Here is a 16,872-nt window from a genome sequence, read left to right as displayed (position 1 = left end):
TCAATGGGCTTTCTCTTGGATTGGGGTCATTTTTCTGTTTTGTTTTTTCTAAGCCTGTTAACTTTTGAATAGATGGCAAGACGTAAATGTTAAGTACCATGGATACTGGGTTGTATTGTATTCTTTTAGTTTAGATTTTATTATGACATGTAGTTAGTTGCTTAGAAAAACAACTTTTCAAAACTTGTTTTTAAGCTTCGTTAAGGTAAATCCAGAGTGCCATTTAATATAAAATAATATAATCCCACTACTAAGGCAATACCCATTTAAGGGGTCTAACTAATGGTCCATGTGCTATACAATGGTCAGACTTTTTCTTGTGTGAACACAGCCTCCATGTCTTGTGTGAGGTCTTAGCCTTATTCAGCTTCTTGTGCTTTGATTTCCCTTTCATTGTTCTTTTTCCGCCTCAGTAGTTTCCTCTCACACATGCAGAGATCAGTACTCTGCCAAATACTCAAGTAGACTCCTATCTAGATCCCTGGAATACTCTTGCTCTCTCTCTCTGTGAAACTCCTTCTTTTCTGATATTCTTCTGTACAAACTTTAGTCTCTTTAGCTTGCCTGAACTTGGATCTCTGTCTGCTGAATTAATAATACTCTCAGACCTCTGAGTTTTTTCTGTCCTTGCGCTGTGGCCTGAAAACTGCCAGAAGCAGGAAACCGAAGCAATCATGGGTTTCGTCTCATTCTTTACTTCCTCTGGAGATCTTTGTCCTACACTGGATTTTGCCCCGTTTTTGAGTTATTTGAGGCAGGAAGATAACACCAACTTTTGTTACTTTATCATGGCCAGGAATGGAAATTCCAGTTTGTGAAAAGTTTGACAAAACCTTAGTTGTGAGAAATTCTGAACCTTTATATAAGTTAGCAAAATTGTTTTTTCTTAGAAACATTGCTGACTTTGATCCAACTCAGTGAATATTAGCCATGTCCTATTTCACAGACATAGATACTCTTTTAGAATAAATTATCTTTAGCATTTGCAAGTAAGTAGGGTTAAATTTGCATCATAAATATTACTGAATAATTGATGTGATATTCAGATGGGTTATAGCCACACCTGGAATGCTCCAGATTTCATTTGAAATAAAATACAGTCAAGATGTTTCAAGAACAGTAGTTCAGAAAAATCTAATTATTTGATATGAATATGAGATCACTGGTATGTATACATTCACTCATTCAATCAACAAACATTGAGGATTTAAAGATAAGACATAGTTCCTGCTTTTTGTGAAGGCTGTAGTCTATAAGGGAAGACAGACATGCAAATTCTAGCTGTAATATAGTAAGATATAGTAGGATTGTAGGATAAAGGCATTAGTTAAGGGATATGTAAAGTGCCACAGAAATACAGAGACAGGTGGAAAGGGCAGGAAATTGAATCTGCTCTATGGAAGGCGTCACTTTCCATCACTATCCATTTATTCAGTTAACATTATTAGGTACTAATAGTGTGCTGTGCACTGTGCTAAGGCCTCATAATACAAATCCTCCTCTGGGAGAGCCCTGGCTAACAAGCAATCACAATGAGGTGCAGTAGCAGCTGTGGCTAAGATGTGAGCAGGGAGCCATGTGGTGGAGAGGAAGCGCACTACAGCCTGGTGGACAGTTATCAGGAAATGCTTCCAGAGGAGATTGAGCCTCAGAAAGGGAAAGGCTTATGGCACAGAGCATCATCATTCAGAGAATGTCAAGTAATATAACGTGGCTAGAGCCACGTGGTGTCAAGTGGGAGCCCTGGGGGAGAGGAGACTGCAGAGATGGGCAAGAGGCGGATCTTCAAGGGCTGGCTGTATTCTGCTGTGGTGTTTGAAAGATTGCGTGTGTGTGTGTGTGTGTGTGTAATGAGATAGTGAAGATTTGTGATTTAGAAAGATTACTCCAGTGGTAGGGTAAAGGATAGAGTAGAGGGAAGTGAAACTGGAAGCAATGTGGAAGGTAAATTGATTCAGTAATCCAAGAAATAAATGATGAAGAACTACACTGAGGGAGTCATGGAGGGACTGGAGATAAGGGGTTAAGGAGGGGAATTAAGAGCTATTTAGGAGAACAACAAAAAAAGGACTTGGTGCCTAATTGGATATGGAGGGTGATGGAGAGGATTTAGTCTATGACAATGTTCTGTCCCGTTGGACTAATTGTATTCATTAAGGGCTATGTTTCCTAAAAGGTTTCCCTATCCTGCAGAGAGTTCAAAACAACCCGACGGGACACAAGGAAAAATAACAGAATTCTATTTATACTTTTTTCAGTTGTTTAGTTTCTATTTGTATGTGTCTTAGAAAACAGACACTAAACAGTGTAGTATATGTGCATAATTAAAAATAAATATCAATATATTGTAGGGCATGCTGAAATATCTTATTATCAAGAGTGTGTGATCAAAATGCTTGGGCAGTCTTAGACAAGGAATGCAAAAGGAAAAGTGGATTTGGAGGTCCTGGAGAATTTGATGTTCCTGTAGAACATTCAGGCAGTAATTTCCAGTGGGCAACAGGATCTAGACTTAGGTAGGACGGTCCAATAGAGCCTTCTGTGATCATGGAAATGTCTTAAATATACACTGTCCAGTATAGTAGCCCGTAACCACATACAGCTTTTGAGCACTTGAAATATGGCCAGTGCAGCCGAGGAACTGAAATTTTCCATTTTGCTTAATCTTAAACTTATTTATTAGATGTATTTAAGTTGAAATAGCAACTTGTAGCTAATGGCTATGATACTGGAACGCACAGTCCTAAAGAGAGAGACTTGGGACTGTCATTTATTGAGAGCTCCCACTGGCTCAGCACTTTATATACATTTTAAAGCAATTTAATCATCCCACTACCCTATGGAGTATTAAGAAAGAAAAGAGTTAAGTTCTTACTCTATCCTTTAAATAGGAAAAGAGTATATTGTAAACAAGAGCATGTTTACTCTGAAATATGTATGCTTTCTAGATATTCTCTGTTGGCAGATATTTATACATCTTTCACAATCAAGTAACAGTTTTATTCTTTCCTTTCAGGTGGTTTGCTCTGTTAGAGGTTCAGATGTGTATTATTTTAATACTTTATAAATATGACTGCAGTCTTCTGGACCCATTACCCAAACAGGTAAGTGTTTTCAGAATTTTGAATATCATGACTACTTATAAATGTGACATAACCACCCCCACTTCCCCCAATTTTGATTACTAGAGATGAGCTGACATTTCCTCACTTAGGCCTGATCTTAACAGGTGCCTTAGATTGAACCAGACTGAGAAGATACTTGGTCTCCTTAATTCAGGATCTAATCTATGTACCCAATTACTACCTGGCTGGGACTTAATAGCAGTCTTTCCACCACTTCCAGTGTTAGGAGCTCTTCAATGCACTTACCAATTTGAACACTTTTCCCTGAGTTAAATAAACATGGCCCCAACTTTGCCCTTATTTTTCTAGAAAGGAATGTCTGTGATCCAAAGGTGAACTATTGTTTTTAATGCAAGTCATAGCCCTTGGTCCATCTGAAAAGGAACAGCATGGAAAAAAACTAACCTAGCAGTAAAAACAGTGAACAGAAATGAAAAGGTCATGGCTTTATTCCTACCTCAAACTATTGAATATTCCAGTCATTTAAGTTTTCTGTAGATCTATTGTCATAGATCAGTGGCTCTCAAATTGGTGTGAGCATCAGCATCACTAGTAGGGTTTGTTAGAACAGACTGGATAAAAGTGGTACTTATCGCTAGAATTTCTGATCCAGTAGGAACTGGGGAGAGGCCACAGAATTGCATTTCTTTTTTATTTCTTTTTTTTTTCGGGGGGGTTGTTTTTTATTTGTTTGTTTGTTTGTTTGTTCTTGAGACAGAGTCTCCATGGAGTTCAGTGGCACAGTCTCAGCTCACTGCAGCCTCTGCCTCCCGGGTTCAAGTGGTTCTCATGCCTCAGCCACCCTGGTAGCTGGGCCTGCAGGCGCACACCACCACACCTGGCTAATTTTTTGTATTTTTAGTAGAGATGTTGTTTCGCCATGTTGGCCACACTGGTCTCCCAAAGTGCTGGGATTACAGGCATGAGCCACAGCGCCCGGCCCAGAATTTGCATTTCTAACAAGTTCCAGGTGATGCCGCTGCTGCTACTGCTTGTCTGGGTGCCACACTTTGAGGACCTCTGTTGTAAGAAATAAAAGGAAGTTCAATTTAAATCCAAATGTTTGGAAATCATGTGAAAACTTTGGGTAAAGGGTGCTATTGAAATTGGGGCTGAAGCTGAGAAATTAAGGATCGCAATCTCAGAGCTATTCACATAGCATTTTGTGCTTTGATTTACTCTTGATATAATAAGGCTAACGTATGGAGAGATAAATAAAACTCTTGGATGGCATTTCAATAGGAATTATGTAAGTGCATAAGTGACACAGAAAATATTTTATTACTCACAAATATGCACATTTCAGCATTTCACTTGATTTCTTTTGCACTTTTATTTTGAGGACAAGTAACTTACCGGTGATGAAGGGCTCTCAGAATCTTACAATGAAAAGGAACTCAAAACAACTTTCACAAAGGTTCTCAGCTACCTGCTACATTGTTGACAAAATGAACATCAGGATCAGGCTTTATGGACATCAAATACTAGTTCCTGATCCACTGAGTTGAAATTGTCACAATTTTGTCACCGAGTGAAAATTGTCACAATTTTGCTCAGGATTAAACTCAACATCCAAAGATTTTCCCACCAGCAAGAGGACACCAGAATGCCTTTTCAGATGAAAAGGATGGCATTTGTTAAAACCATGGAGATTAGTAATTTTGATCAATTCCTTAGACAGGATTTTTCCTAGCATTTTCTTCCTAAGAATTCTATTATCTGTATTTAATTTCTTATACTATTTTATATATGTCTTATTTATGTTTTGACACCACTGAGAACATTTTTTAAAGAAATGTTCTCTCAGGTTATAAAAAGTACAAGTCTGAGTGAATTCCCATGATCTCAAAGAGCATTTTATTTCACAATTCTTATTCTAGAATGAGAAACATCGATTTACTTTATTTAACTATTGAACTTGTTTCAATAAATTGCAAAATCAGGTGATCAGAAAGTGCAGGAAATGGTTGTCAAATCACCAGGCTCTTCTAGGAGAAGGCAGGGATGGGTTGTCAAAGCATGTCCTGAACACTCTGTTGTCAGGTGCAGGGAAATCAGTGGACTTGGAAACCAACTCCCCTGAAGGAATTTACTTAACATAGTAGAAAAAATCAAATGCTAGAATCTCCAATTTTAATTTTGCAACAGCCGAATGTTTTATTTTACCTCAAAGGGCCTTAAATAATGTAGTGTTAATTCTCTTCCATTATGAACCAAACAAAAAGGAAATACTACAAAGTTTAAGGATCCGTGATCAGGCAGCAGTGTCCTGACGCTGGCAGTGGGGGCTGTTCCATTTTGAGCATTAAGGAACGGTCAACTTTAATTCTCTTGCAAAAGCAAGCACATTTTTGCTAACATAATGGGTTTTTATTTCTTTGTATGGTTGTTTTTTTTTTTTTTTTTCATTTTACCTTTGGGGTTCATAGAGCCTTAGGAAATCTCACAAAATGCATGGATCCCCTTTGTAGAAAAGTACATAATTCTTCATACACACAAAGTTGTGGATGCAATTTCAGTGGGTTCATGGAACCCTGCAACTTATTCTTTCAACTCTCCAAAGAATCTCCTTGCTAAAGAGCCCATTTTGTGCCCTATTTCATTCAAACTTGAAAATAGACTGATTCTAAATTGGGTCCACCTCATCTTTCCTCACTCCTCCTCTTCCCTCAGAGAAAGGTCGACAGAAAAGGTTCCTTTTCTTTTTTAATCCCCTAAACCTCAAATATCTCTTTGTATTATTTACAATACGCTAACCTCCCCTTGACCCTACACAGTTTCATATCTTATTTCTAACTCGGGGGAAAAAAGTCAGAACATTTGGAGCCTACAAAGTATCTTTATGGAGGCGACGGAGTGAGACTCCTCTCAAAAAAAAATATATCTTTATGGAAAGTCACGATCATGAATACGCTATAAGTGGTTCACATCACCAACTCCACATCATTCTTTAAACACCTGTAATCTGCAGTATGGAGATCTCACCCAGCGATTCTAAATGAAGTGTCACAGTTTTTGAGCCAGAATTGTAGAAAGAGCCTTATTTGTGGTAACCTCTTTAGCCAGATAAAGCGAAGGGTGGCAGGCCTATAGCCTTCAGGTGTGTACAACTAAAGAGATTGTTATTAGAGTAAGGAATTGTATTCTTTTTCTTCTGCCTGAATGGAAGGCTAAAGTTGATGTTGGATATTGTGAAGTTCATTGATGCAAACATTTCCCAACTTGAAAAACCTAAATTGTGTACTTTTTAGAGGAGATTACAATGGAATAAACCTTAGGTCTGAAACTGTGGGCTTATGTCTCTTAATTTCTATTTCTTCTGCATTTCTGTTTTTAGAGTTATCTCCATTTGGTGGGTGTCCCCCAGCCGGAAGGGCAATGCCGAATTGAATATAAACAAAGAATATGACATCTGTTGGGCCTCACAAGGGCCAGGGCCTTCTGGAGGAGTGGCACCACCTCACCTGGCAGCACCTAGACCTGAGCCCTACAAAAACACACTGCTTCACTTTGTTTTAGGACTTAGTTCAAGAACACATTCAAATGGTGCATGTGTTTGGTATCTTCAACAGTAGACCAAGCATCTAACATCACTCTCAGTAATATAGAGACCAGAATACATGGTTTATAGGAAATGACCAAATGATCCAAAAAACCCACATTTTTTGAGAAGTTGGAATTTGATTTCATGCATAACTGTATTAAAACATTAAATAGAAATAATGTCATTTGAATGAAAATCTTATCACATTAAATTCACTGTGAAGGCAGCATACTTAAATTTCTATTTTGAAAAGTCTAAAAGGCTTAGATTTTTAAAATTTAATAATTATTTCTATAAATTTTCTATTTTCTTAAGGTGATTCTCAACTAGCAGTTGGAACTCCTAGGCTCTATTAACATAATTCTTTATTGTAAACGTATCTAATGCTAAAAGTAATAAAATGATAGTTTTCTGAGACCTATGAGGACAGGAATGGTGTCTTACATTCATTTCTACACTTTGTTATGCTCAGGATTGCACCTTCTTTACAGAGTATATTCAATAAATGTATGTTGATTGATATATTGATTTATATTTTACTTAACGTGGAAGCATTGTTTTGACTCAAAGTGTTTGCAATTATAGTTTGGCAGATACCATATTTTTGCTAATGCATATAAACACAAATATAATGGTATGCCAAGACAAGTAACTGTAGTGGAATCTATTAAAGACTTATAACTGTCAAGTATTTACCATGAAATCCAGAAAAGAAATCTTATCATGTTCAGGAAAACATATGACACTAATAACAGAGTGAACACTTATGTCATAATTTATCTCCCAGTATTATATAAAGTGCTGCTTGCCTCTCTTATTTCACAGTGAGGAAGCTTTGTGTGGTGCATGTTGTTCTTCTGTGGCTTATTTGCTTCCCTGGGCTAGAATTATCCCATGAGGTTGATAATGATTGCTTAGTCATCCATTTCCTACTAGCAAGCACATGACTCCCTAGGAGAAAATTAAGTACTTTGAGGTGCATTAACTCTTCCAGACTAATGCAGTGATTTTGAAGCTGAGTTAGTAGCTCACAGCTTAGCTTACAGGCTCAGGGATCTGGAGTCAGAAGGAGCTGAAGAAAGCAGTTCAGAAGTCCACAACATCTCTGAAAGTTGCAGACTATAACTTGGCAGGTTCTACTGAATATGGCAGGTGCGTTTTGAGGGAAGATTTCTTCTCCCAAACAGCTAAGGGTCACAATGAAGCACTGTATTTGCATACAGTATCCACTTTAGCCAAATTTGCAGTCACTCAGAGCTAGTGTTTAGCTGCTTTTTCTTGCTCAGTAAGGATGAATGTTGGCTGACAAGTTTATGCACTTCAAAAAAGAATGCAGACACAGGAGATCTGTTGACCTTTGGGATAATGAACAGTTAAGAGGAATATACTTGGAAGTCCCATATTTCATTTTACTTCCCTAGCCTGGGGTTTTATATTATATATAAGTATACATTCAGCATAAATTCTCATGTGTTAACTGGGATTTTACTGAAAGCAGAGCCTGAGATAGGACTTGTGTGCAGATAGCTTATTTGGGATGTTCTTGCAGGTAGCATAAGTGAGGGATCAGGAAGAGAGTAAGTCATTATTAAGGTTCTGTTTTTGAGGTAGGTGTTATAGCATCAAGAGCTCAATTTCACTGGGATCACCTGAGAATAATATATAATACTTCCTAGAATTGTCCACATTAAAGATAAGAAGTAGAAGCAATTATTGACGGCTTCTGTTTCCCATTCATTAATGATTACCTCTGGAGATGTTAACCCTGCACTTCCAAGCTACATTTGTTTGTGGACTAAGCAAAAGTATCAGGTGGAAAGGGAAGGAAGTGAAGGCAGAAGAAGGCCGATAAGAAGAAGCAGTAGGGGTAGGCATCCTTGAAGCTGCAAAGGAAGTGTAGTGGGAATAAATGAGTGAGAGCTGGGAGGGTAGAAGGTAGAGAAAAAACTGTCTCAAATTAAAAGTTCAGAGGACAAACAGGTGGGGGATGACAGTGTTAATGATGAGCACGTGAGGTGTTGCCAGAGTGGGAGTTAGCTGAAGAGAATGGAATGATGAATGTTTTGATTATCTTTTAATATGAAAGTGAGATCACCTATATGCAGAACATTGTCGTGGAGATAGCCATGTTGGCACTTGTGATAGTAGAAGTTGACCTTCCGTTGGCTTATACAAAGGAAATAAATTGGCACAGATTATAATTTAATTTATACTTGACATCCTGAAACAGAAAATAATTTATGTATTTACTGACAGAACTGCAGAGGTAAATGGTGGTGCAATTGAACATTTGTAATTAAAGCAAGAAATTAGGGAGGAAGGCCATTAAAACTTAAAGTAGGAAGTTCCCTGCCAAAACGTAAGTGTAAGCATTAAGTCAGAGTTTGCACTCATTTAGAGGGAAGTCATTTTAAGCTTTTATTGACTGACTGATTGATTAATTGATTGAAACAGGGTCTCTGCTCTGTTGCCCAGGTTGGAGTGTAGTGGTGCCATCAGGGCTCACTGCAGCCTCCACTTCCTGGACTCAAGTGATCCTCCAGCCTCAGTAACCCTCCCTCCTCCGTCCACTCCCAGTAGCTGGGACTACAGGCACATGCCAACATGCATGGCTATTTTTTTTCCCATTCTTTTTGTAGAGACAGGGCCTCTCACCATATTTCTCAGGTGAGTCTCAAACTCCTATATGAAGTGATCCTCCCACGTCAGTCTTCCAAAGTGTTGGGGATATAGGCATGAGCAAGATTTTAATATGGAAAAAAAAGAGAAGTAATCACTCACGGCTGCTTAACATTTTTTTTTAATTTTTAATTTTTGTGGGTACATAGTAGGTGTATATATTTATGGGTTACATGAGATGTTTTGATACAGGCAGGCAATGCATAATATTCACATTATGGAGAATGTGGTATCCATCCCCCTTAAGCATTTATCCTTTATGTTACAAACAATCCAATTATACTCATAGTTATTTTTAAATATACAATTAAATTATTATTGACTATAGTCACCCTGTTGTACTATCCAATAGTAAGTCTTATTTATTCTTTCTAATTTTTGTGTGTGTGTGTGTGTGTTTACTTATTAACCATTCCCACCTCCTATCCACCCCACCTTCTGCCACCATACTCTTCTTCCCGGCCTCTGGTAACCATCCTTGTACTCTCTGTCTCCACACGTTCAATTGCTTTGATTTTTAGATCCCACAAATAAGTGAGAACATGTGATGTTTATCTTTCTGTGCCTGGCTTATTTCACTTAACATAATGATCTCCAGTTTCAACTATGTTGTTGCAGATGACAGGATCTCATTGTTTTTTATGGCTGAATAGTATTCTATTGTGTATATGTACCACATTTTCGGCTATTGCGAACAGTGCTGCAACAAACATGGGAGTGCAGATAATCTCTTTGACGTATTGATTTCCTTTCTTTTGGGTATATATTCAGCAGTGGAATTCTGCATCATATGGTAGCTCAATTTTTAGTTTTCTGAGGAATCTCCAAACTGTTCTTCATAGTGGTTGTTCTAATTTACATTCCTACCAACTATGTATGAGGGTTTCCCTTTACCCCACCTCCTTGCCAGCATTGCCTGTCTTTTGGGTAAAAGCCATTTTAACTGTGGTGAGGTAATTTCTCACTGTAGTTTCGATTTGCATTTCTCTGATGATCAGTGATGTTGGGCACCAATTCATGTGCCTGTTTTGACATTTGTATGTCTTCTTTTGAGAAATGTCTATTCAAATCTTTTGCCCATTTTTTGACAAGATTATTAGATTTTTCTCCTATAGAGTTGAACTCCTTATATATTCTGATTATTAATCCCTTGCCAGATGGGTAGTTTGCAAATACTTTCCTCCATTCTTTCTGTGGGTTGTCTCTTAACTTGGTTGATTGTTTCCTTTGCTGTGCAGAATCTTTTTAACTTGATGGAATCCTATTTGTCCATTTTTTCTTTGGTTGCCTGTGCTTGTGGGGTATTACTCAATAAATTTTTGCCCAGAACAATGTTCCGGAGATTTTCCCCCAATGTCTCCTTGTAGCAGTTTCATAGTTTGAGGTCTTAAAGTCTTTAATTCATTTTGATTTGATTTTTTATATGGTGAGAGATGGTAGTTTAGTTTCATTCTTCTGCATGTGGATATCCAGTTTTCCCAGCACCATTTATTGAAGATATTTTTTTTCCCAATGTATGTTCTTGGCACCTTTGTCAAAAATGAGTTCACTGTAGGTGTGTGGGTTTGTTTCTGGTTTCCCTGTTCTGTTCCACCTATGTGTTTCTTTTTTATGCCAGTACCATGCTGTTTTGGTCACTATAGCTCTGTAGTATAATTTGAAGTCAGGTAATATGGTTCCTCCAGTTTTGATCTTTTTTTGCTTAGGATAGCTTTGGCTATTCTGGGCCTTTTGCAGTGCCATATATTATAAATTTTAGGATTTTTTTTGTATTTCTGTGAAGATTGTCATTGGTATTTTGATAGGCATTGCATTGAATCTGTAGATTGCTTTGGGTAGTGTGGATATTTTAACAATATTGATTCTTCCAATCCCGGAACAAGGAATATCTTTCCAATTTTTGATGTCCACTTCAATTTCCTTCATCAGTATGTTATGGTTTTTGTTATAGTGATCTTTCACTTCTTTAGTTAATTCCTAGGTATTTAATTTTATGTATGGCTATTGTAAATGGGATTACTTTTAAAATTTCTTTTCCAGGTTATTCACTGTTGACATATAGAAATGCTACTGATTTTTATGTTGGTTTTGTATCTTGAAACGTTATTTGTTTATTGGTTCAAATAATTTTTTATGAAGTCTTAAGTTTTTCCAAATATAAGATTGTATCATCTGCAAAAAAGGGATAATTTGACTTCTTCCTTTCCAATTTGGATGCCCTTTATTTCTTTCACCTGTCTAATTGCTCTAGCTAGGACTTCCAGTACTCCATGTTGAATAACAGTGGTGAAAGTGGGCATCCTTTTCATATTCCAGATTTTAGAAGAAAGGCTTTCAGTTTTTCCCCATTCAGTATGATACTAGCTGTGGATCTGTCATATATGCCTTTTATTATGTTAAGTCATGTTTTTCTTTATTTATTTTTTTTTTTTGAGACAGAGTCTTGCACTATCACCCAGGCTGAAGTGCAATGGCATGACCTTGGCTCACTGCAACCTTCACCTCCCAGGTTCAAGTGATTCTCCTGCCCTAGCCTCCTGAGTAGCTGGGATTACAGGCACTCACCACCACGCTTGGCTTATTTTTTGTATTTTTGGTAGAGACGGGGTTTCACTATGTTGGTCAGGCTAGTGTTGAATGCCTGACCTCATAATCCACCTGCCTGGCCTCCCAAAGTGCTGGGATTACAGGTGTGAGCCACCGTGCCCAGCTGAGGTATGTTTTTTCTATATCCAGTTTTTTGAGGGTGTTTTTTAATCATGAAGGGATGTGGAACTTTATCAAATGCTTTTTCAGCATCAGTTGAAATGATCATATGGCTTTTGTCCTTCATTCTGTTGATATGATTTATCACATTGATTGCTTTGCATACATTGAACCATCCTTGCATCCCAAAGATAAATCCCACTTGTTCGTGATGAATAATCTTTTAATTGTATTGTTAAATCTGACTTGCTAGTATTTTGATGAATATTTTTGCATCACTATTCAGCAGAGATATTGGCCTGTAGTTTTCTTTTATTGATGTGTCTATGTCTCGTTTTGGTATCAGGATAATACTGGCCTCATATAATGAGTTTGGATGTATTCCCTCCTCTTCTATTTTTCAAAATGTTTGAGTAGGGTTGGTATTAGTTCTTTAAATGTTTGCTAGAATTCAGAAGTGAAATCATCAGGTCTCGGGCTTTTCTTTACTGGGAGACTTTTCGTAACAACTTCTATCTCGTTTCTTGTTATGTTCAGGTTTTTGGTTTGGTCTGTTCAGCTTTTAGATTTCTTCCTGGTTCAGTCTTGGTAGGTTGTATGTGTCTAGGAATTTGTTCATTTATTCTAGATTTTCCCATTTATTGGCATCTAGTTGCTCATAGTAGCCACTAATGACCCTTTGAATTTCTGCAGGATTTGTTATAATGTCTCCTTTTTCATTTCTGTTTTTTTTATTTGAATCTTCTTTTTTTCTTAGTATGGCTAAAAGTTTGTCAGTTTCATTTAACTTTTCAAAACAACAACTTTTTGTTTTATTGATCTTTTGTATTGTTCATTTCAATTTCATTTATTTCTGCTCTGATCTTTATTATTTCTTTTCTTCTACTGATTTTGGGTTTGGTTTGCTCTTGCTCTTGTAGTTCTTTAAGATGCATCATTAGGTTGTTTATTTGAAGTTTTTCTTTTTTTTGATGTAGGCATTTATAGCTATATACTTCCCTTTTAATACTGCTTTTTCTGTATCCCATAGGTTTGGGTATGTTATGTTTCCATTGTTTCCATTATCATTTGTTTCAAGAAATTTTTGGTTTCCTTTTAATTTTTCATTGGTGCACTGGCCACTTATGAGCATATCATTTAATTTCCATGTATTTGTATAGTTTTCAAAGTTCCTATTGTTATTAATTTCTAGTTTCATTTATTGTGATCAGAGAAGATGCTTGATATTATTTTAATTCTTTAAATGTTTTAAGACTTGTTTTGTGATCCAACATATGGTCTATCCTTAAGAATGATCCATGTATTGAGGAAAATAATGTGTATTTTGCAGCCATTGGATGAAATGTTCTGTAAGTATCTATTAGGTCCATTTGGTCTATAGTGCAGATTAAGTCTGATGTTTGTTGATTTTCTGTCTGGAAAATCTGTTTCATGTTGAAAGTGAAGTGTTGACGTCTCCAGCTTTTAGTTTTTCTACTTGGGAGAAGAGTAGTTTACACACCACAGTTACAGTGTTATAATATTTTGTTTTTCTGTGTCCTTACTATTACCAGTGAGTTTTGTACCTGATTATTTATTGCTCATTAGCATCCATTTCTTTCTACTGAATTACTCCTTTTAGCATTTCTTGTAGGACAGGTCTGGTGTTGATGAAATCCCTCAGTTTTTGTTTGTCTGGGAAAGTCTTTATTCCTCCTTCATGTTTGGAGGATATTTTTGCCAGATATACTATTTTAGGGTAAAAAGTTTTTTTCCTTCAGCCCTTTAAATATTTCATGCCACTCTCTGTAGGCATGCTTCATTCTTTTTTATTACTTTTTCTTTTGTCTCCTCTGTGTATTTTTAAATAGCCTGTCTTCAAGTTCACTAATTTCTTCTTCTTAAATAACAGAATTGAATTCTTTCAAATCTTTCAGAATTCTTTCCATTCTGCTATTGAAAGATTCATGCATTCTTCAGTACACCTATTACATTTTTCAGCTCCAGAATTTCTGCTTGCATCTTTTTAATTATCTCAATCTCTTTGTTAAATTTATCTGCTAGTATTCTTAACTCCGTCTCCATGTTATCTTGAACTTCTTTGAGTTTACCCAAGAGAGCTATTTTGAATTCTCTGTCTGAAAGGTCCCATAACTTCGTTTTTCCAGGATTGGTCCCTGGTGCCTTATTTAGTTCATTTGGTGGGGCCATGATTTCCTGGATTGTCTTGATGCTTGTAGATGTTCATCTGTGAAGAGTTAGGTATTTATTTTAGCCCTAACAGTCTGGGAAGAAAGTACCCATCCTTCTTGGGAAGGCTTTTCAGATACTCCAAATGACTTGGGTGTTGTGATCTAAGCTGTATCTGCTTTAGGGGGCACCTCAAACCCAGTAATTCTATGGTTCTTACAGACTTGTTGAGGTCCCACCTTGATGGTCTTGGACAAAATCTGGGATAATTCTCTGGATTACCAAGCAGAGACTCTTGTTCTCTTCCTTTACTTTCTCCAAAATAAACGGCGTCTCTCTCTCTCTATCCTGAGCCAATTGAAGCTAGGGGTAGAGTGAAAGAAGCACCCATGTGGCCACCACCACTATGACTGCACTGGGTCAGACCTAAAGACAGCACAGCAGAGTCTTACCCAAAACCTGCTATAACCACTCCCTAGCTATTGCCTATGTTTGTACAAGGCCCTGGGGCTCTACAATCAGAAGGTGGCAAAACTAGCCAGGCCTGTGTAGTTCCCTCCAGGGTGGCAAGAGCCCCTAGGCCCTGGTTGTGTCCAGAGGTGCCAGGATGGGGAACCAGGGACTACAATAAAAAACCTTAGATGTCTGTGTAGTGTTCTATTGTAGTGTGGCTGAGCTGCACTCGAACCACAAAATGAGTTCTTTCCACTCTTCCCTCCCTTTTCCAAAGGTAAAGGAGCCTCACTCCATGGCCACCACCACCACAGGCCCACAAAGAGTCCTTCCAGACTACCGCCAATGTTCCCTTAAGTCCCAAGAGCTCTTTAGTTAACTTGTGAATGCTGCCCATCCTGGGACTCACCCTTCAGGGCAGTGGGCTCCCCTCTGGTGCAGGGCAGGTGCAGAAATGCTGTCCAAGAGCCAAGTCCTGAAATCAAGCCCAAGAGCCCCGTTGGTGCTCTGTTTCCCTGTGGCTGAGCTGGTACCTAAGGTGCAAGAGAAAGTCCTCTTTACTTTCCCCTTTGCTTTTCTCAAGCAGAAGGAGTCTTGACCCATAGTCACCACAGCTGGGAATGTGCTGAGTCTCACCTGAAGCTAGTAAGTCTCAGACTGTCATCCAAAGCCCTTCACATAGTATCTGTGTATTGCTGATGGTCATTCAGGGTCCAAGGGCTCTTCGGTTAGCAGGCGATGAATGCTGCCAGGACTGGGTCCCTCCCTTCAAGGCATCAGGTTCTCTTCTGGCCCAGGATATGGCTAGTAAGGCCATCCGGGGTCTAGGGCCTGGAAAGGGAGTCTCAGGACTCTGACCAGTACCCTATCCTGCTGTGGCTGAGCTGGTATCCAAGACAAAGTCCTCCCCATTCTTCCCTCTCCTCTCCTCAAGTGGAAGGAAAGTGTCTCTTTTGGAGCTGCAAACTTTGCAGCCTGGGGTTAGAGGATGGGTGATGCCAGCTCTCCCCTAGCCCACCCCAGCCAGTGTCTCAGTAGGTTGTGTGCCCCCCAGTCCACTGGCTCTGGGCCTGGTTCAGCACTAGGATTTGCCTAGATGTTGCAGTCCTTGTGACCTTGACTACCTTTCAGGTTTATTTTGGGCCCTAGAGCCCTTTCCCCCACAGTGGCAAGGATTGCGGGAACTCAAGTTCTGACCACTGGGATCAGTGATTCCCCTCTGCTGGGATGGTTTAAATGCTCCCTTCGTGGGCAGACGTCAGCTGAGTTTGGTCCAGTTTTCTTTTCTGTTATAACAGGACAGCACTGAGTTCAATGCCTCACAATTGCTGCACTCTCCCTACCCTAGAGCCCAGAGACACTCTCTGTATCACACCACTGCTGCTGGCAGGTGAAGGAGGGGTGGTATCTGCAATTCAAGACTGTTTTTCTACCGTTTCAATGCGTCTTTTGCAATATAAAGTTGAAACTAGGTACTGTGAGTGCTCACCTGATATTTGCAATAACTATGTATCAGGTACTTGAGTAAGCCCATTTCATCCCTCAACTTATTTAATTCTCACAGTAATCCAATGAGTTAGGTTTTGTTGTTGCTGTTGTTGTTATCCCTATTTTAAAAATGAGAGAATTGGATCTTGGAAAGACTGGGTGACTTAATTGAGATCACATGGCTAGTAAGTGGCAAAGGCAGGATTTGCACCCAGGGACTCTGATTCCAGAACATGTCCTCGAAACGTTAAACAGAATTGCATTCTTCATAAAGAGAAAACTATTAGCTACAAGAGATAGCACCTTGACCTTGCTGTCATCATGATCTACTCATTTAGTTCTCTCTTAACTCACAGGGAAAAAGTGGTTAGTTTGTGGGGTGAGCCTGTAGTCCCAGCTATCTGGGAGGATAGCTTAAGCCTAGAAGTTCCAGGCTGTAGTGTGTAGTGATTGTGCCTGTGAATAGCCACTGCACTTCAGGCTGGGCAACATAGCAAGAACCCATATCTATAAAAAATGTTTCAAAAAGTGGTTAGTTTGTTGTGTAGCCTATATTACAAAGGAAAGAGAAAAGAGAAGTACTGTTGTGTGCTCCTCAGCATTTCTTCCTCTTCAGTTTCTTTCTCCAGATCCTTGTCCCCTTATGGGAACTGTGCCATAAACTGGCCTAGAATGAGACCTACCAGATGTGGGAGGGAGTCATTCACT

General features: G+C 38.6%; 1 protein-coding gene across 2 annotated transcripts in view; it reads left to right on the top strand.

Annotated features, from left to right (window-relative positions):
- The window catches only part of CYP39A1 (cytochrome P450 family 39 subfamily A member 1), a 140,545-nt gene extending 133,356 nt beyond the window's left edge, over window positions 1-7,189 (top strand). For both annotated transcript variants that reach the window (XM_055262942.2, XM_055262941.2), the window contains exons 11-12: window positions 3,017-3,104; window positions 6,463-7,189. In XM_055262942.2, coding sequence (XP_055118917.1) covers window positions 3,017-3,104; window positions 6,463-6,534 — 160 coding nt within the window. In that variant the 3' untranslated portion in view covers window positions 6,535-7,189. The remainder of the gene's footprint in view (window positions 1-3,016; window positions 3,105-6,462) is intronic.
- The last annotated feature ends 9,683 nt before the right edge of the window (window positions 7,190-16,872 follow it).

This window comes from Symphalangus syndactylus, chromosome 23 (genome assembly GCF_028878055.3).
Source record: "Symphalangus syndactylus isolate Jambi chromosome 23, NHGRI_mSymSyn1-v2.1_pri, whole genome shotgun sequence".
In the NCBI taxonomy this organism is placed as follows: Eukaryota; Metazoa; Chordata; class Mammalia; order Primates; family Hylobatidae; genus Symphalangus; species Symphalangus syndactylus.
This window is presented reverse-complemented; position numbering and strand designations above follow the sequence as displayed.